The 21,393-nt window shown below is 38.1% G+C and overlaps 1 protein-coding gene across 2 annotated transcripts in view; it reads right to left on the bottom strand.

The window, feature by feature from the left end:
* The window catches only part of Ctnna2 (catenin alpha 2), a 1,043,423-nt gene that overhangs the window by 946,237 nt on the left and 75,793 nt on the right, over positions 1–21,393 (bottom strand). For both annotated transcript variants that reach the window (XM_004634143.2, XM_004634144.3), the window contains exon 2: positions 7,282–7,477. In XM_004634143.2, the coding sequence (XP_004634200.1) occupies positions 7,282–7,477 (196 nt within the window). The remainder of the gene's footprint in view (positions 1–7,281; positions 7,478–21,393) is intronic.

Raw genomic sequence — 21,393 nt, 5'->3', positions numbered from 1 at the left:
GCAAATTAATTTGCAAACTAAAGCATTTATGAACTGAGGTATCACTATATTAAATGTAAGCTATTAACCATAATCAAGCTTTAGAAGCATAAAATCCACTTGGAGTACTATTTAGAAGGAAATATCCTCAGGATCACTCTAAATATGCTGACACCGGGAGTTTGCTTAGACCCACGAATTCAAGGTTTATGGAGATGCCTACCCTAAGCCCAAGGATTCTGAGCTCAGTGGTCTGTGAGCTTGACTTCTAGAAACACGTATTAAAGACAGCTTCTGTAAGTAAGGGGTTGCCCTGGGAGGGAGAGTGCATAGTAGTGTTTACTTGCAGTAGATCTTCATAAGACCCACGCTCAGCTATACTTTCTTACCAAGTAAGAGACATCGCCCATGCCCCATCTAGGTTTGCCCCTGACTCACACATGGGCACTGTATCATTTTAATATTTCACTTCATATTTATATTTTCTGCATCTAAGGATTCAAACAATTGTGAATTTTTGAAAAATGTCCCATTTTTACTGACTATGAAATACTTTTTCTTCTCATTATTCCCTAAATAATAGTATAATTAAATTTACATTGTATTAGTTATTATAAGTAATCTACAGATGATTTCCAGGGTATAGGAGAATATGTGCAGGTACATGCAAGTACTACACCAGTACATACAAGGACCCTAAGCATCTGTACATTTTGATACATACAGAATGATGGAACCAGCCACTTACAGTTACCCAGGGATGAGTCTATTGGAACAGTATAAGTGTAAAATATAATGGATCTACACAAAGTAAAGTCAATGCTCAAAGATATGTGAGCCACAGAAAGGAAGTAGTCTTTTCTTCCTTTACCAAAGATTTGCTTTTGGGGGTACCTGTATACTAAAGCCTACAGGAAGTGGAATCTCACCTTATGACCCACGAGAACCCCTTCTAGAACACAGTCATGTGCCCTCCCTGAATGGCAGTCTGTTACATAGAAAGGAAGAGCCACCACACAGGAAAGGAAGCCTGTCATCTCTTGTAGACACCAGCAACATCAGGGTGAGAAGAGAGAGGCTATACAAAGCAAGGGAACAAGACAAAAGACACACAGTGGAGGAGTAATACCATGGCAGTAACTCCAGGTCTCCTTAGAGATGCTGACCACAGTGGAAGGGCCACAGAAGAGACACTGCCTTCTACCTTTGCTTTCCAATGTTGTTCCCACATTTGTAGCACAGCTGGAAAAGAGGGAACACAACTGGATGACAATAAGAACTTCCTGGACAGGTACGGAGTGCTGAACTGGAGAGTTCACATGGTTGATGTCATCTGGAGCTTCTGATAGACCAGCTTCTAACACCCACACCACTCCACCAAAGGGAGGGAGGAAGACAAGAGCAGCATGGTTGTCAAGAAGCAAATTTCACCTCTTTTCTGAGATTCACAAGAAACCATTCCCTTTTTCTCTGTTACTCTCAGTCCTGTTTTTCTTTCTGACTTAACTCATGGGTCACCAATTCGTAAATATTGATTGGGTAAAAATAAAATCACAGAACTATTTGATATCATCCCATCAATTCTCATTGTAGGTTAGTCAATCCAGCCCCTGCATACACGGCGAGAACTTACTCATCACTAGGATTTAGGGAAATGGTTCCTCAAAGAAACCACCATTTTTATTGGCAGCTCTTGTCACACTGGGTCACGTGATCTCTGCTGAGTTTGGGTAATAAGCCAGGTACATCTCAGTCTACTCGTTGGACAGATGCAGTTTGACAGCTGGGCTGTATTGTCATTGTTTTAATTTTTCACTGGGCAGAGAATGGGGGATTAGAGAAAGCTGAGCTATCGGCTGAAGGGAGGAAATCCATGCAAGTGGCCCATGGTGTAGGAGTGAATGGAAACATGATCATGGGAGGGCAGGAAAGGAGCTGCAAGCAGGTACTGTAAGTCCCATGCTAGAGGCGCCACAACAGTGTCCCGCTATAAAAGAAATCTGCCCACTGAACAACCATGAACAATGGTGCCTTTTTATCATGCAAGGTGCAGTGGACAGACCTCAAATCTAAGAAGATCCCCAAGTATAATACATGAGCATCCCCATTCTAGCAGATATTGTTATGCTTCAAATAAACAAATTAAATAAAACAAACACACTTAGACGTTAAACTTGTCCTAAATTGGTCTTTTCCACTGCATACCAAGAAGGAATGAGAGTTGTTTTCAATAAATAAAATCCCTTAAAATGCATGGAAGAGCTACAGAGATGTCAGTAATGTACAAAAACTGTACAAAATGTCTCCAATCGGAGCAAATATCACATATCCAGGGTCCATTAAAATCATCTCAGTCTTCAAAATTATTTCATTCTGCCTTGGTCCTCATTCTTCCCTATAAAACACAACTGAGTACATCTCCCCTCTCTACTGCCTTTTCACATCACTTCGTACAACCTGTGAATTTTTCCTTCATATCTATAATTGTGGCTTCCTCCCACACACATTCTCAATAATGTAATATAGGCTGAAATCATATGGAATTAAATAGACTCTGTTTATTCTAAATGTTTCTCTAGTTCTCTTCTGTTTCTCTCCTTCCATCCTGTGCCAATCTTCTGAGGCATGTATTAAGTGCAAGACATCAGGCACTGGGCCAAGCTCTGGTAATGCACGCGTTACTAACATACAGACTCTCAGGTGGTTATCAGATTATCTGCAGGAATGAAGAGAAACAGGTGCAGTAAGAGGCACAACAATGACAAAAGCATGGTTTAGTTACTTCCAGCACTTCCAACAATTACCTCACCATAGCTTTTAACAATTGCCCTTGCAGCTTCCTGCAAAAGAACTTTTAAATATACTTAATGATACTCTTTCAGCAAAACCTAAGGCATTTCTTCATTGTTATGGCTGTAATATTTTAGAGTCTAATCTGATCACTGTCTCCTTACAAAATATCTTCATTCTTAGATTTTAGGATCCTGTCTTGACTTTGTTGTCTGCTATGGTTTATGTCTAGATGCCCTCCCCCTAAGAATCCCTTATGGTCATGGGGTTTTTTGGGAGGGAGGTGGTTGAATCTAGAGTGAGTGATCAATTAGCAATGCAATGTAAGGATTAAGGATGCTGGGATTCAGGGTGATGATTGCTGGACTAGTGCACTGACTGGATTGGCACCATCTTAATCCTAGTAGACTGCATGCAACATAAGGAACAGAAAAAGGCTTTTCTCTCCTCCTTTTCTTGTTGTTTTTTCTATATTCCATGCCCCTAACCAGTGAGAACTGTTGCCTGCTACCACATTACTCTGCCTTTGAGCTAGCAGATTATGGCCTGAGACCTCTACAAACATAGCTAAATAAATCTTTGGGTGTCAGGTATTTTATCTGAGCAATCAGAAATGTAACTAAGACATTTTCTGTCACATTTCAGGACATGCTTTCCCCTTTAATTTGTTTCTATTATATTTTCCTCTTAATTTACCCTTTCTCTCAAAACTGCCTATATCCCTTTTCTCTTATCTACTGGCATATATTTAACAGAAATTCCTGTCTCTAAGAGCATCATTTACCAACTTCCACCACTGCTAACTTTCTCTGTTTCATCATTCTGGTCCCCTAGCATCAGTGTTTCACTTTCATCAATGTTGAACATCAAGCTGGCCTTCTCGCCTCAGCCCTGGGCCCCTCCTAAGTCTCTCCATTCATGTTACATCCGGCCAAAAGCAGAAGCAACTTTGACTCTTCCCTCTTCGACACATTGGAAAATGTCTACCTCTTTTTTTTCTAGTATTTGTACTACTGTTACCATTTAGTTTCTTGCTCCATTCCCATTGCCACCAGCCCCATCCTGGGTTCTTAAATGCAGCATTTTGTTTCATTTCCATGGCTATTGTAATCACATTTCAGTATCTGTCTGGCTCCAGTCTTTCTCTGATTCAGGCAACTTTTCATAAGTTGTTGTACTAATCTTTCTGACCTATCATTTAAATAGGCAATAACCAGCTAGTCAGCAGCTTATTTCTTCTCTTTGATCTTCTTGCCTTTGTTTTGTTCTTTTATATTGTCCAGCTCCTGTACTTTCTCTGCCCTCATCTTATCATGGGTCAAACTGTATTTGAATATAAAAGTTCTCAGCAAATTGGGGCTTCTTGATCCACCTTCCATCGTCAAATTCATTATTATCTCTTTGCTTTTGACTATCCCTTGAAATGCTTACTCTGCTATTCTCTACAAATTTTAATTAATATTCAGTTTAAACAGCACTTTCTGCTAGTCAATTTCAGCTGTGCACCTTTTTCTATGACCCTGTAAATACATAACTGTCCTATAAATTGAGGCTAATACACACTTATGCAATCCCCAAATGGCTAGAGTCTATCAGGCTTGATGACATATTATTTGGCATAAGACATATCCATCCATTACATTTAATATGAATTATCACATCTTTCCTCTTAATTCTTCTCTACTTAGCTTTAAGTAATCTGAAAGTTTTTAAACCTTGGATAATGATGATCAGCATATGCCTTATGCAAATGGCTTCCCAACTAATAAAGATTGCTCAGCCACACATGTGGAACTGAAGCAACATGGAGGGCTGTTCCATTCTATTCAGATTACACATGTAGCTTCAAACACTCATGCCTGCTTCTGAATGATTTAAGTGGTAAGGTAAGGCTTAGACATCGAAATTCTCAAGCTTCCCATTCTATCCTCACTAAAGTCTCGCACTAAGATTAGTGCACACTGTGAAGAGTTTGTAGTCCAGGAAGATGTTGTTGGTAAACACCCAAAACATTTTGGTGTCTTCTATTCCAAGCTTTCCTTGGCTCAGAGATTCAATATAAAACATGACTAGGAAACCCCCTTTGCAGTCCTCATTTTCTAGAAACTTGACTTTATGTGACTCACAGCTCTACTACTCCCAGCTCCTAGATGGCTTAGACCACTCACACCTCCCACCAACTTGGAGCCACACTCAGATGCTCAGAAAAGCTCCAGATGCTGAGTTAGCCTTCCAGCATCCTGCCTGAAAGCCCTGAGGAGAGCTTATCAATAGGAAGCATGGGCATTGCCAAAAGATAAAGCTTAATCAGCTATGACTGAGAAATCTATGGTGACATCTGTGTTCCACTTAAGTCCTTAAAAATCCTTGTGACCTCACTTAGGAAACACTCTACTGTGGAAATTCAGCAATCATCTATATTGAAAAATGGAGAAACTGGTATTGAAAGTGTTTTAATGATTTATCTTAAATAATCTCCTTTTTAAAATTAAAGTGAGATTAGCATCTTACCTAAGATTCTAAGGCTCTGGGGATTTCCCATCAAAGCCTTCTTTCTGACTATCTCCTGCTGTATGCTGGGCACCACGCTAAGTGCGTTAGTAGTAAAATGCTGAGCATATAAGTCACTGCTTTGATCCTGGTAAAGTTAAGCCTTAATTTAGGAAGCTAAGGTGTATAGATTCAATTAGTTTATGATAAAACCAGTTCTGTCTGAGTCTTTCTGTGTCTGTTTCTTGGTCTCTTGGGTGTTGAGAAACGTTATTGTTTTTAAATGTTGTTGCCAGAATTTCTGACTATCACCCTCTATATTGGCAAATGGAATTCTAGGACAAGACTGTCAGAGAAAATTTCCCTGGAAGGCGTTCTCTGAGCTGGAATGCACACAGCAAGCCATCACCATTGATTGTTTAAAAAGGAAGTGGATATGGAAAGGTCGTGGGGCAGGTATGAAAAGGAGACGCTTTTGAATAATTGGAGAAAAATGATTCTTTAAACTGATATTTAGAAGTTAAACAACTGTGGGATTTATAATAGTCTATATTTCAAAGGCACAGGAAACAACAAGAATGACACCAATATTTCCGAGTAGATACGCAGTGTCTACTGATATAAAGAAACAAAGAAAGGATCCCATGCTAGGGATTGGGTGTTCATCCTTATCTCAGAGTTCTAAATCTTTGAACTAAAGATGTTGCGTAGGATGACATTTAAACTTTGTCAAAGCACGCAAAAGAGTAAAATGGAAACTTTCAGAATGGAGAAAACATTTGTGAATCAGCATTTGATAATGTGCCAATATCCAGACCATATGAAGAGCTCCTACAACTCAACAATCAAAACAAGACAGAAAACCAAAATGATCAAGATATAACGAAAGGACCTAACTAGGCCATTCAACAAATAAGATATGAATAGCTAACAAGAGTATGAAATGATGCTGAGCATAATAAATTGTTAAAGAAACATAAAATCCACATGGAACATTATCTCACACAAATTCTGTTGAGTACTTTGAAAAATAGACAAACAGAGCAAGCACTGGGAAAAGAGGCAGAGCATCTGGCGGCCTGTGAGTTAATCACAGGCGTGTGAACTGTGCAACCACTGTGAAAAACAGCGCGAAGGTTCCTCCTGAAACGTAAAATGCAGCTACCATGTGACCCAGCATTACACCACTGGGATGTGTACTGAAAATGGAGAAGTAAAGTTTCAAAGAGATTTTTGTATAATCATGCTCATAGCAAAATATATGTGGACCTTAATTACCTCATACTAAGTGGACTAAGCCAAACACAAAAAGAAAACTACTACAGGGTTCAACTTCTATCTGGCATAAAGTCCCAAGAACAGTGAGGTTTAGTTTCCAGAAGATCATGGGAGATGGTCACAGGAAATCAATGATTCTATATTTAATAGATACAGAATTTTATCTTCATAAAATGAAAAAGATGACATTAATATATTTGACACCATTGAATAGAAAATTAAAAATATTTACAATGGTAAATTTTACATATGTTTATTTTACTACAAATAAAAGCTTATAAATGTTAAATACACAGTACAAAAGCTAGTCTGCTAGCTAGACAGGTATGTGAAGAAAGCTGAGGACTGCAAATGTACATTTAGGAAACATAAAGACAACAATTATTTTACGCTGATTTATGTTCTTCTTCCTCTCATCCTTAAAATATTCAAGTATTAGTGATTCTTTAATTATAAGCCCTTTCCATTCCATCATCTGATTTGACACAGAAGTCTGTTTTGGTCTACCAAGAGACAATAATTTAAAATTTTTGAAGGAACAGCAGGTGTGAATGTTTGTAGCCCTGCTATTCTGTGCCAGCAAGAAAGAATCTCTATGTATGCCTGTAATTCTAAACCCCATTAAAAATGGTAGATGTGGACAGAGAGGGAAATGATAAAACTAGTTCTCTGAGTAAGTAGGAAGGTTGTGAAAGGCAACACCCACTGCAGGTACACCCTCCCGGATCACACCTTTCTCCTTACCTTGCTTGCGCACATCCTCCACAGCAGCCACCAGCTCTTCCTTGAGGTCTTGGCTCTCCTTAGCAATCTGCTCACCCTTTTCCAGGAAGTTTTGTGTGGCTTGTTCCACGGAGGCAGCCAGGACATGGGCTTTCTTTGACCTTCCTTTCTTTTTACCAGATGGACCTTTGTTGCTTGTGTTGACCAGTGTTGTGACCTAACACACAAAACAGAAACTGTGAAATTACTCCACAGAACTTTCTAGAAATATGCTATCACCTCACAATGTCAAAACATCCCATTTTATTAAATCATGGGATTTAGATATTGAATTACGAGTGTATAAACAGCTGTTATTTGTTTCAATCTAAGACAAAAGCATAAGAGAAAGAGCAGAATGGCTAGCAGGTCGAAGTGGCCAGTTGACACAAGGTGGTACATTCACAGATTAATAAATACAGTGCTCTTTGGAATAAACAGCCTCAGGGGTGAGAAAAGCAAAGCCCAAGTGGAACTGAACTGCCTCTAAGCAGCAATTTTGGAGAAGCAATCTCTAGTACTGAAATAGGCAAGACCAGCCCAAAGTGAATGAAGTATTAATCAGTAAGAAGTAATCAATACTTCTTGCTAATGTGCTATGTCCTAGGACTTTGGAAGATCATTATTACTTTAGATTTTATCTTCTAAAAATGCCCTGGTGACTTTGATGCGAGCAGACTAAATGATGCAGACTTCATATTTAGTTCAACAGTTAAAGTTTCCAGAACCAAAATTAGATTGACATTTATTACCACGTCTGTTCTAAGTATCATAATTTGGATACATCGCTCAACTGCAGATCATCTTTAGCAGTAACTATATCTGGAACTAATTTGCTAAGAAAACATTTAATATCCTTCAAAGAACTTATCTCATAGATTTCAGAAGCTTTATTTTCTGTTAGTGTCAAATTTGAAAACTGTTGCATATTCCATTCAGGAAAAAGTGCCAGTCTTGTTTAAGGTTGTATTTTTTTTTAAACACAGCTTCCTAAGAATGTGGGTTCTGAATTTAATTTTCACTGACATTTATCCTTTTAGCAGACTAAAATTTTTCTTGATCCAGTCCCCAGAAGTGTTCCAAGGGCCGTAGCTTCTGGAGTTTACTCCAAATCCCAACGCGAGTAAAGCCATTAGTCAAAGTGACAATGTCCAGCCAGCTTGCAAGGGAAGAGAGAGCACCAAAAGGAAAGTACTGACTTAAAGTGCACTAAAATGATTACTGCTGGTGGAGCTGGTACCCAGGAAGAGGTTGGTACAGTGTTGGATGATATCATGTTCAGCATTCTGTTGATTGGTAAATAATTTGATATAGTGAATTAAATAAAGACTCTCTAAGGAAAACCAGCCATGAATACAGAACTGAAAAAGCTGAACTGATAAAAAAAAAAAAAAAAAAAAAAAAAAAAAAGCACCCCATCATTGTTTATCTGTTACTGTGAAGTACATGTTGCCATCTTTTCAGCTCCACTCACAGTGAGCCGTCTTTTAGGGAAGGGGAACCTGTCACACAGGTCGCTTATCTGAGGTGCGAAAGTGTTTCTCCTAATAGGGATTTAGTGTAACCCATTAATGTGCTACTCTTCTGGGAAACACAACCATTCGAACAGCCAACTCCTGGAAACATGAACATATGCCCCATGTTAACATATTGTCTCTAAAATTTCAATACATAATATACTTTTTATCTAAGAAAAACACTCACTACTTCCAGTTAGCTTTCATTTATTCTAATGGTGCACATGATTGTGAGAATTTCAGAGTTTCTCTTTAGACTTCTCAAATGAGGAAGAAAAAAAAGAAGGAAAAGAAGCCATTACTTTCAAGCATACAGCCAGGATTATGAAATGGATGGAACATGGTAATGACTCTGGAAAACCACCTCATGAAAAATAACATTTCTGTGAAGGCTGACACAATGTCAACTGTTCTTTTATCTCATAGTATATTACTTATTAAGCATAATGGGAAAAAATAAACATGGAGCATTCCTGAAGATTCCTAGGAAAATGTGAGCACTTCTAAAAGAAGCAAATTAACTGAAACCTTTTTGAGCAAAAGCTCTCGTTTACAGCTTGGTAGAGGACCAAAGAGACGGAAAGGGAAAAAAATGGTGAAATAGCTCATTGCTTCATTTTGGAAAAAAATGACACTGTAATCTTTGACACTTCTCCGCTGCTACCCAAGTTTGATTGGGGGACAAATGCAGTGAGTTAGATAAGAAAAGTAAAGAAGAGGTACAAGTTATAAAAAGGTGAACATTTCACTATCTCCTTACTTAATAAAATACTCAGGAAAATTCAAAAGAATTAAAAGACAAGTAGAACTACTATAAAAGTGAAATGCAAGGGGGACAAATACTAGATAAAAATAAAAAAGTAATAATAGGGGAGTACCTATAAGAAATAAAGTTTAAAATTTGGTAATCATGATAACCATGAATTATATATCAGGGATAACCACAACAACATGGAGAACGGTATATTGAAGAAAATCATAAATTTTAATGAAAATATATGATGACCTGAATAATGGAGATAACCATATTTCTGGATGGGAATGCTTAAGGCTGTAAAGATGGTATTCCAGGGATTTATGAAGTAAATAATCAAAAAAGCCATGATAATTTCCTGGCTCTCAGTTCAGTTCTATTCCAACTAAAAAATAAAGCTCTTAGTGAATTAAAGAAGGGTGATTTAGGGTAAGCTGATACAGGACTCCTGGTGTTCCAATTCTATCCAGTATATCAAACATTTGAACAGAAATTTTTAAAATAGGTTAGATCTAACAGCAGGGAGCATGGTCAGTTCCACATGTTTAGGGTGGAAACTGTTCTTGGAAATTTTCAGTGTAGTGCTTACCATATAAATTTCTGACACGTCTCATTCTCCTATTAGTAATGCAAATTCCCTTATCATTCTATTAAAATATATACAAGTGCTATGCTATTTAAAAATTAAAATGAATCACCAAAAAGAATCTGTGTGGTGATACAGTATTGTCGATTTTCTTATTCTTCCAAATGATACTGTCATTTTTACCTTCACGCCTTAAGCTTTTAGTCTTTTTGCACTGTGCCTGTATTTACACCTAAAATTATGAAACTTAAGGTTCATCTACTTTAGTTCTACCTTGGTATTTCACAGATGAGGTAAGTCAGCTTAGAGAAGCACCATAGATCAGAAAAATAATGCTCAAATTCACAGGGCTCTACAGAGACTGCAGGCTACATTATCCATGTGTGTTATAACATAGAATTTTACAACTGAGTTGTCACCTTGTCCTTTACCTTCTAACAGAATAAGCAAAATATATAAGGTGAAGTAATAGACGTACTTACTCTCCACATTTGTCTCACTGGACTAGTTATTTATATCCTACTCCTTGCCCTTCCACTCAGTGAGATTACTTACATAGCTAATGTGTGGCTACTTGTTAACATTAGCACAAAGCTCACTACCTACATTGCACTACCTTGCTGCGATGCCTCATGAGATCTGATGTATACAAAGGGTTCAGGCCACACAAACCTACCAGGGCTTTTGTATCAGGTGAGAGTGAAAGACAAATGAATGTCAAAAATATTGTCATTAATTAAATAACATAACAGGGTTCTTAGTTTTCAGTGCTGTTTTGTAGGAGACAGAAAGAAGAGTAATTTGCTGCTCACTTATAAAGGATGTAAGATGCACTACATAGCAAGGAACAATGAGTTTTTATTTTTTTTATTTTTTTAAGAAATTTTTTAAATTTATTTGTGTGTGTGTGTGTGTGTGTGTGTGTGTGTGTGTGTGTGGCCAGCTCAGCCCACCAGGGGGCGGGGCTGGCTGGCATGTGGTGCTGGGGGATTGAACCATGGTCCCTTTGCTTTGCTAAGCTTGTTGTAAGTAGGTGCTTTAGACCACTGAGCCATCTCACCAGCCCCAACAATGAGTTTTTAAACGAAGAAAATCACCACTTAATTCTAAGGATCCACGCGCCACCTGTCCTGTATCTAAGGGCTATCAGAATGATCAGTTCTGATCAGCTGCACAGTCAAGTGTCCATAGGAGAACTGAATACCATAGAGAGGTCAGCGTTGCAAGGACATGCTGTTTTGGTTTTGGTGCTGGGAACTGAAGTCAGGACCTCACGCTTTCCAGGCAGGCTGTGTTGCACTGAGCTACCTCCCTGGCCCAAGCCCACAGGCTGATTCAAAGGTGTTACCTACAGAAGATGCCCTACAGCTGGAAAGCAGCACATGTTTGTGCTTAGGACTTGACATGCAGCCTGGGCCTTGGCTGGTGCTAGTTAATACACACAAAAGCTACAATTAATTATTATATTTATTATATGCTATAGATGCATCTTCAACTTCTAAAGATTCTGAAGGCAAAACTTACCCAATGCCTTTGATATCATAACCACAAAAGTTGTAAGGTTGCAGATCAGGTGAGTAAAGTGCAAGAGAACACACACACTCATTTGATTGGACAGGAATCACCAGGCCAGACACAACAACATAGTGTTGTCATGATGGAGGATGAGACCATTTACTTACAAGAAAGACTTGTAGGAGTTGGCCAAGAGCATGACAGGAGCAATGGGGTAAGTCCAGAGTTCTGAAGGACTCCCTGGAAGTCTTTCCTTGAAAGAAGAACATGTGGCCCTGCTTTTGTGTACTGATAGGCATGGAACAGGTGAGGGTGTTTATCTCAATAGGTTTTAAGCAATGAACGTGGCTCTGGCTGAGGTGCTGATGTCTGGAGTTTGCAGCAGCGCTACTGGTCAGTGATGCTCTGCCCACAGCTCCCAAGTAGTATGGGGAACTAGGGAGAGTGACGTCATGGTGTTGGCAGAGACTGAGTTTTGAGAAAGAAGCAGTGACATCTCGGGGCATGATTACTGCACACAGAACTGACGCACTGACCCTAAAACACTGGATACTGCCCTAATCTGTGTTATGCGGATTACTCTATCTCTACCTCTGTGTCTATCTCTCTGCCTCTCTGTTTCTCTTGACAAATTGCAGAGGTGATTTCAGGCCTGTCACCTTGCCCCACTCACAGCGCTCATGTACTTCCTGCTTTCCTTACCATCACTCCCCTGAGCCACTCCCTTCTTCACAAATTAATAAAACTCAGGGTCAGCCCTGGGTCCTGGCCTCTGTTCAGGGTTAGCCATCATTCTAACTGGACTCAGAACCCCCAAAGCACCCCACAGCTACAGTTAGGCCTTATTGCTTTTATTCTCAGCACAGACTGCACTGGAAGTGGTAGACTGGAATTACTGAATGGTATCCCAATAATTGTTCCCTGGGATTACAAATGTAGACTCCTACGGACTGTGATGATTTCAAGGTCTGGAAAGGCTTTCTGTACGGTGATGGGAAAGTATTGCAAGGGAATTAAAAAGAATGTTTCATTCTGTTTGTTTTACTGTAATAACTTTTAATTTTTTTAAAAAAAGTATACATTCATCATATGTTTTGATTACCACTGGCGTTGAAGAGATATCCTTCCTCCAATTGCACAAGAGACTTTCTGTATGACTCTAGTATGAAAAATCCTGGTGCATCCATTTTATGTTATAGACATTAAACCTGTAATTGTAAAGATGTTACACCCAAATTTGTGGTGGTGCTAGACTATGTATTATGTTCTGGCCACAAACGTGTACAACACATTTCTGTACTGAATGCTATGGACGAGTATAACACAGTGGTAGTTACTTACACGTATTTAAACAGGTTTTCTACAGAAGCATTATCACAAGCACTTGAGCACCTGCATTTTGCCACAGTATTATCATAGTGACAGCAGTAGGTAATAGGATTTTTTTTCTTTAGTCATAATACTAGGGATTGAAAGGAAGCCTTCACAGTGATCTGCATTTCTGTCCAGTTTAATATTTTTTTTTTGAGAAAGGGTCATTATAAATTGTTAGCTTGCTCAAGCTCTGCCTGAACCTGAAAACCTACTTCAACCTCCAAGACAAAACTATTGGCCTTGTGGACCACCATGTCCACCTCCAGGTCCATTTGAGTCACTGTCCCATCTGTGGTCTTTGTTAACAGAAATGTCATTAGGGAGTACAGACCTATAAAGTCAAATATTCACTGAAGAAGTACCTGCTAAGAATTGGAAATTTAAGGTACAGGAAAACATTTTTATTTTTAAAAACTCTAACTATTCTCAGTATTAGTGTTCTTGGGAGAAGAACGTGCTGTTTAGAATGTCCATAAAAATTAGAGGTTCAACCTGTGATCAATTATATGTAAAGGTCACTGCAGAGACTCATGCGCTCATGGGGGGTGTGTGACTCTGGGCTATGGGTGTGTGGTAGAGCGATTAGTCCACTGATCAGGTTAATTCAATGATTGGTTCATTGATCAGTGTGGTTCTGAGTGTGGCTGAACAGATTTGTAGACAGCAGGAGCCCCACCGTGGGTGTGAGTGGCATCAGTCAGTAGTGGCAGCCTGAACTGAATTAAAAGGGAAAAAGAAGGCTCAATGGTCCTGCTGTGTACGCTTGCCCTGATTGTTTCTCCTTGCCAGTGCCTTTCAGCCACATCTCCTTGCTTGGGAGAAGTCAAGGATAAAGTAAAACATCTATAAGCAATGTGCTAAAACATGCTTTTCCTCCTTTGACTTGTGTCGGGTATTTGTCCCAACAATGAGAAAAGTAACTAACACACAACTTTCTTCATGATCCAGCAATTTTTATTACTGAGATTAAACCAAAATGAAGCAATAATAAAATCAGACCATCCCAAGGAAGAGCAGAAAGAAATCCGACACCACACTAGACACAAAATATTTTCCAATTGGCACTACGTGAGCTAAGGGCTTGATTTGACCCAGACTCCCATTCCTCTAAAATTCGTCCTTTGTCTACCACAATCTTTGATTGGTGAGGGCATATGGTTCAATATTTCCCTTCATTAAAGATAGTGGACTCCAAGGCCACACATACATACTCTAAGGGGAGGAGTAGGCAATCAGTGGAATTCAGAAAAACATGCAGATTCCACACTGATTTTTGTCTAGGTAAAACAAAGAAGAAATGAAACCCAACCACTATTTCATTTCACTCAGCACCACCACCTGCTCCTTACATAGGACGGCCACATGTACAAAGCTGAAGTGGGTAGATGTGAGGGAAGGACTGAGGACCATAGATAGAGGCATTGGTAGAATTGGCCTTAACCCTTAACAGTAGTATTGCCTGGCTGAGTGGATTTAAGAATTATTTCACTTGGTTTACACACACACACACACACACACACACACACACACACATTCAGAAAATGGAAAGACTTAAAACAGACTTCTGCAAAGAGATCAGGGTTGGAAGCAGAAGCAAAAGTACAAGCCCATATGAGAAAATGCCTAGCTGGCACACTTCTCTGCCCCTAATGCCAGCTCTTTTCTCAGCTGTAAGGATAAAAATACCAATAAAAAGAGACTAATCCAAGCTGAAATATGTATCTACTTATATTATTACTAACAAAGGACCTCATTCCAGTTTCCTTTGGACCTTAGTTAATTATGGTCTAAAACAAGTGTGATTTGCAAAATTTTTAAAAGCATCCAAAAATATATGCATTTTCGTCAAATATTCATGTGTTTACTTATGCATATTTTATAAGATATATGTTGTTATTTCAAAACTATGTGCTCATTTCAATGAGGATAGAGACACGCACACAAATTTTTGTTCATGTTACTGTTTTAAGGTTCTATTATATACTTCTGATATATCATTTGGTAGATAAAGCTTTGATTATGCATTTTATAGTTTTTTGAACCATTGCAGGTTTTTCATTATTTTCTTCCCTATGAATTTCTGGGTATAACATCTCTTTTTCAACATGAGAAAATTCTAAATAGTCAGGTCCATGTCCTTATACAGTTTTAGAAATGCTTCTTTTAATATTTAATGTCCTGGTTATATACAGCATATATCATGGCATTTTTCATAGCATAGTGCCTTTTCTTTTCTACCTAGAAACACTAAGGTCACAATTCTAATGTTTTTCAAGTCAAATTCCAAACTTGCTCTTAATAGTTCAATACTGAAGATAAAAAAAAAATATGAAAATTTGAGCTAGCTAATACCTGTTTTAACTTGTACTTTAAATGTTGCCCCAAGGCCCATACACTAGACATTTGATCCTCAGGGCAGCAGTACTAGAAGGAGGTGGAGGCTCTCAAAAGGAGACCTACTGGGAAGGCTCCAAGGCATGCACTTGAAAGGAATCTCAGGACTCCAGACATTTCCTCTTTTTTCTTTCTTTTTTTTACATTTTAATAATTTTATTCAGAAAGAAGTAACAATGAGATAGTTTCAAAACAGGTTAGTAGTACAGATGCAATGATTAATACATTGCATATTGTCTTTGTAGTAGTTATTCCTAGTACAAGATGCAGACATGATATGTTGTCTAAACACTATTAGTTCAAAACCTTCTCACTGAACTAAGAGAAAGTAGCTGTACATATATGCTATTTTGTATATACTGATATGTATTTTTCCATTACAAAATGGTCCATTTATATCTTCTTTTTGTTTACTTTTGTCAGAGATGTATATTCCATTGCCATTCATATATTGTAGGCGCATGAATTCAGCAGAGTAATCTAATGTAGTCCAGGAGTCTATTTGACTCCCAGCCACAAGGTGAGCCCACTTGCCCTTCCACACAGTCCCCACAGACTCCAGACCAATCATTAAGCACAGCCACCAAACTGAAGGAACTAACATAAAGCCCTTCTATTTACAATCTGCTTAATTTGGATTTCTGTTATAGCAAGAGAAAACTGACTAACTCAATAGTTTTAGTAAATAATGATGTTAGCATAGACATTATTAAATAACTAAATATGTTAGATCTAATTAAATACCAGTTCAATGTTCTTAATTTTTGTCTTATGGACATTATAAATTTTATTCTTTTGCATTATTGATGGAGGAAATAGGTGTTATTTTTGATAAGTAAGCAGATATTTTGAGTATTTTTTTTCAGCTGGTCAAGAGATGAGCCACATTAAATAGTAAAGAACAGACAGAGTGAATTGAATGGACATTGCTATTTTTCCTTTTGTTTTTCAGTTTGGGAAAACATAAAGGACTTAATTGATAAGCACTTCAATATAGCTCAAATCTCAAGATATTGTCTTCAACCCAAAAGCTACAACTCTTGTTGCATAAGTCCTGCTTTACCTTGGTTTTAACCATCCAGCAAAAATGTATAAAAACAAAGTATAAGAAGTAAAGCCATGCTGTTATGTTGAGCTGTAGGGTACTCAGGTGAATGATTTCTGACATAGCCAGTGAAATGGAAGACCCAATACTATTATGGGCTACTGGACTCTTTTAGAATATTTTGCTGAGTTAACACACCTATAATCAAATGATGGACTTAACAAAAAAAGGGGATACAGATGAATGTCCATTTTGTATCTGTGTATTCAAAGTGGTTAGGATAGATATATAGTTACATTCTCTTAATGAATAGAGGGATTTGTTCTAATGGTGTTTGTAAATAGGATATCATGTCCGCATCTTGTACAGCAATTAACCACTAAGAAGAATGTATGCAATGTGTTAATTATTGAAACTGTCCTACCAATTTGGTATGAAACTGTCTCATTGCTATTTGTTTCTCAATAAAATTATAGAAAAAAAATGAAAACAGGTATAACACCACAGATGCATTCATCAAAATGATATAAAATACTATAAAAACTCTTCTATGAGTATATATTTGAGAATATAGATGAAATAGATCAATTCCATGAGGCACATAAGTTATCAAAATTGACTGATGAAGATTATATAGAACTTATCTGTTCATAAACTCAAGTTTTTAGCTAAAACTTAAAATTCAAAGTTTCAGTTAAAACTTAAAGCTGGGTGGCTTTAAGAATCAACTATCATTTAAAGAAGATATGACATCAATATATAAAATACATTTATGATATTATCATTACCATGACACTGAAAACAGCAAGCATATAACAGAAGAGGCAACTAACAACATGCTCAATAAATCTGCATTAAAATATCCTCAAGAAAATGCTAGTATATAATATGTAAAAACAATAACATATTCCATCTAGGTAGAGTCATTTCCAAAATAGAAGGTTGCTTCAATATTTGAAAATTGACCATATATTTCATCATTGTAACATATTGATACACAAAGCAATATAATAAAAATCCAGTAAGTTAATAATTTTTTTAAAAAATATATCTTCTGCAATATCTGAGGCCTGATTAAACAAGCACCCAGATTTTCTACTCCCTAAAATTCTTATGAACTTCTTGCCACTTGGAATCTTAAATTCTTTATTTTAGACCAAAAGTTATATGCAAAACTCAAAGACAATTGAGCACACAGACCCTGCAGTATGGACAGCTCTGGTGACTGGTCACAAGGTACCATACCTTTCAACGCGACTTATCCCTCTGTTACAGAGTTTTTGAAGATTATCAGTCAATTTGAAGTCTGAGCACAAAACTGATTAATTGATTAGAGGAATTTTTTAAAAGTCATTCAGGAATAGCTTCACCACATGCAACAGAGCTGGAAACGACAGGCAGTAGTGAGGCTCCCACGGAGAGCTCTACTGATGACAAGTTCAGAGCATCAGTAATGGCAAGGGTGCTTTGCGTCACTTCTTAAGTCATTTGTTAAAGCCCATAATTATTCCCATTAATTAAATTAATTGGAGATCACTTTCAGGAGAGACAATTCCAAAACAAGCCTGGAAGCAAGCTAAAAACAAAAACTAATTTTAATATAGACCTGGAGATTTTATGTCACAGTACGCTGATCTTAACAATAAGATAGAAGATAATAAACTATTAGGTTATTCAAAGATCACAGCGCCGGGTGTCTCAGTTACTCTTCTCTCTTTGCTGGGACAAATACTCGACACCCAGAACGGAAGAAGGAAAGCTTTATTTAGCTCACGGTGGAGGTTTCAGTCCATAGTTAGCTGGCTCCAAGGCAGAGCAGCACATGGCAGAAAACAACCTTTCCTGGCAGCAGCAAAGAGCAAGAGCAAAGCGGAGAAGTAGCAGCAACAGTGGCTGCAGAGAGCAAGTCTGTCTCACCGTAAGTTGCATTCAAGCTATCCACTCCAGGCTGAGTGCAGCACTCACACCCATAACCCACTGGACCATGAGTTAATTGCAGACTCTAGAAGTCTGAACTGGAGCCAAGGAGATAGCTCAGTGTCTATCGGGTCCTGAGCTCAGTCCCCGGTACTGAAAAAAAAAAAAAAAAAAAAGTTCAAACCATAACTGCATGAGCCTTTGGGGGGACAACTAGATACAAACCATAACACCTGGCATTACTTTTCTTATTTTTAATGTTTTAAATTTATTGAAACTCTGTAGGAAATCAAGGAAATGAACTTCGTCTTAGAAATAAAAAACTTTTTCTCATTTTTTTACTATTTTTAGTATGCACTGAAATTCTTCTTTCCAATGAATTCTAATAGATCTCCCCTTCCCCCTTCCCCTGAGTGACTTTGCATTGTCTTGAATTTTATGTTTTTGTCATTTGATATATTTTAAATACTTTGTCAAATCCCAGTAACTATGATATTTATAATGTAAATTTCAAGTTGTTATTGGAATTATAGACAAGAATGACCAGATTTTTAATGACACAAAAAAATAACAGCTAGAGTTAACAGTAAAATGAAAAAAAAATATAAATAATCCATTAGCATTTCCTGGAATACAGTCGACATCACTAGTCTTACAACGTGGATGACGCCATACAAAGCGGAGGCCAGAGGGGGATACGTTTAAGACAAAACCCATAGAGACCTGAAAAGACATTGTTTTTCTCCCCATAAGCATATTTAAAAACAGTTTCTTACAAAAGCAAAAAGGCAGTAAAAGCCCATCAAAATCTCAGCCTTTCTGTTGTTGATTACTTTCTACTGTAGAATAAAAAAAAAAACCATGATTAGTAATACCTTGATCTTGCCTTAATAAAATCCTAAATTTTCAATGCTCTCTAGATACCCCGACCCATTTCACGTAGCACATACATTAGCTGACGAAGAAATGCAAGCATCATTTTTGTTTCACAGATAAGGGGCTTGGAGCGCTGAGCAATGTGCCTACCACCGCTCATAAGTACTGTCAAAGAATAATAATGTAGGTGTTAGTTTGTCTGAAATGTGAGATTTATTCTTCAAAGATAATGGGGGGGCAGTGCACATAGCTTCATTTTTTACACCATACAAATTTCTGAAACTAAAATCAATTGTTTCATGGCAGGCCAAATGATGTGGCTGCACAATTTCATTAGCGTATGCATGACATAACCCTTTTATCTAAGCCTCTTGTTTTGCAAAGAAATGATTACATCATCTACTGACATTTCCTGAGCCTGATGTGTGGCTGTACATTATTGTTCTCCCATTACACTACAAACTGCTAGTAAAATGCCAATAACTCGAAAGAAGCGGGTGCTGACATTTTACTGTAGGGCCAGCCTGACGGGCCAGACAAGGGCCTTGCGCTTGAATGCACAGCCATGCCGGCAAGCCCTGCAACTCCAGCAAATATTCCGGTGTGATTATTGATGAAGCAAAGAGGAAATGAGAAGGTTGCAATTATTCCTGTCAAGATTCTTGTGGTAAATCTTTATTTGGACAATTCACAATAAAGGGAAGCAGCTCATTTTCTAATTCAGGACATCACATCTCTCCGAAGTTGGTGTTAGCGCTTCTCAAATGCAGGATGGTTGCTGGGTAACCATGGGTGAAGGCTGAAATGTCAGGGAAAGGGAGGAGCACGTGGTGGAGGAGAAGAGAGCTTAGGAGACTTCCATTTCTCCTACTTTGCTCCCCCCCTTTTTTTGTTTTTTGTATTTTAGGAAAGGGGCTACAGGGTCTTCAGGGTCTCACTACTAGATCGGACACATAGTGATCCACCTGTTTACAGCCTCCCAAGAGCTGGGATTACAGGTGTGCGTCACCATGCCCATTCTCCATTGCCATCTCAGCTTACCTTGGGGGTGGGGCTGGCACAGCAAGGCCAGGGATTGAACCCTCGGCCCCTGCACCTGCTTGCAGGTGTTTTAATCCACTGAGCTGTTTGGCCAGCTCTTTTCCCCATTTCTTAACGGGATGAAGAATGACTGAGTCTGAGACTCAAGTTCTTATTTTGGAAGAAAAAGCACGATAATTCAGGATGCTTCCTTGACAGTGGTGTTATGAGGTTTCTATGAAAATTTACTTAAGGCGCTGAGGTGTGTTATGACACAGATAACTCAAAAATGAAACTGAACACATTGATCATCCAGGACGAGGAAAGACTGGATATGCGGGCAGAATATTTTAACTTGATCCCTAACGAGCCATCTTCAACTGTGCGGTACTACACAATTATTTTCTTTGGGCTTCATTCCTTTTTCCTGTGATGAATTAAAAACTATCACTAAGTCACTTCAAACTTTTATAGTCTATATGATAATTAAATGAAATTCCTGGCTTTTGTCCAGGATGATAAATGGTGCTCACAAATGTTTGAAATCTGCTACTAATATCCAGCAAGAGAGAAAAATATAAATGGGAGAATTAATTTAACACTAAATTTTCTTATGTCAAAAATCAATAGAGGTGAATACAGGAGTATTGGAAATTGCCCATTTTGGGAGACCTTTCGGGAAGCTTAGTTTAACCACTCCTGGACTCACAGGGAATCCTGGAGGTGCCAGGACTGCTCATTCTTTTGCTCAAGTGTTTTATGGAGTGCTTCAACACAGTCCATAATTTTCTTTACATATGCACCTTATTCTTGTAACATTTTTAAGCTTCTAAACTATATATGTGTAGAGTGCTGTTACAGAAGCCTAATTGCAAATCTGCTTTCTTCATCCTCAGCTGGGCGTATTTCATATGTACTCTTCCTTACAATTTTTATATACATCTTGGAGAATTGTACAACTCCTTTTCAAATTAAGTATTTTCAATCGAAAGTTGTATTTTAGTAATGAGCTAAACCAGGAAGTGTTAGACAGGTGTTGCATGGGCTAATCAATCAGCATGCAGTCACTTCCGGTTTTCCATTTGCTCCTTTTGCA

The sequence above is a fragment of the Octodon degus genome, unplaced genomic scaffold, assembly GCF_000260255.1.
Source record: "Octodon degus isolate 3935 unplaced genomic scaffold, OctDeg1.0 scaffold00058, whole genome shotgun sequence".
Lineage (NCBI taxonomy): Eukaryota > Metazoa > Chordata > Mammalia > Rodentia > Octodontidae > Octodon > Octodon degus.
The sequence above is the reverse complement of the archived record's forward strand: the minus strand, read 5'-3'. Positions and strand labels throughout refer to the sequence as shown.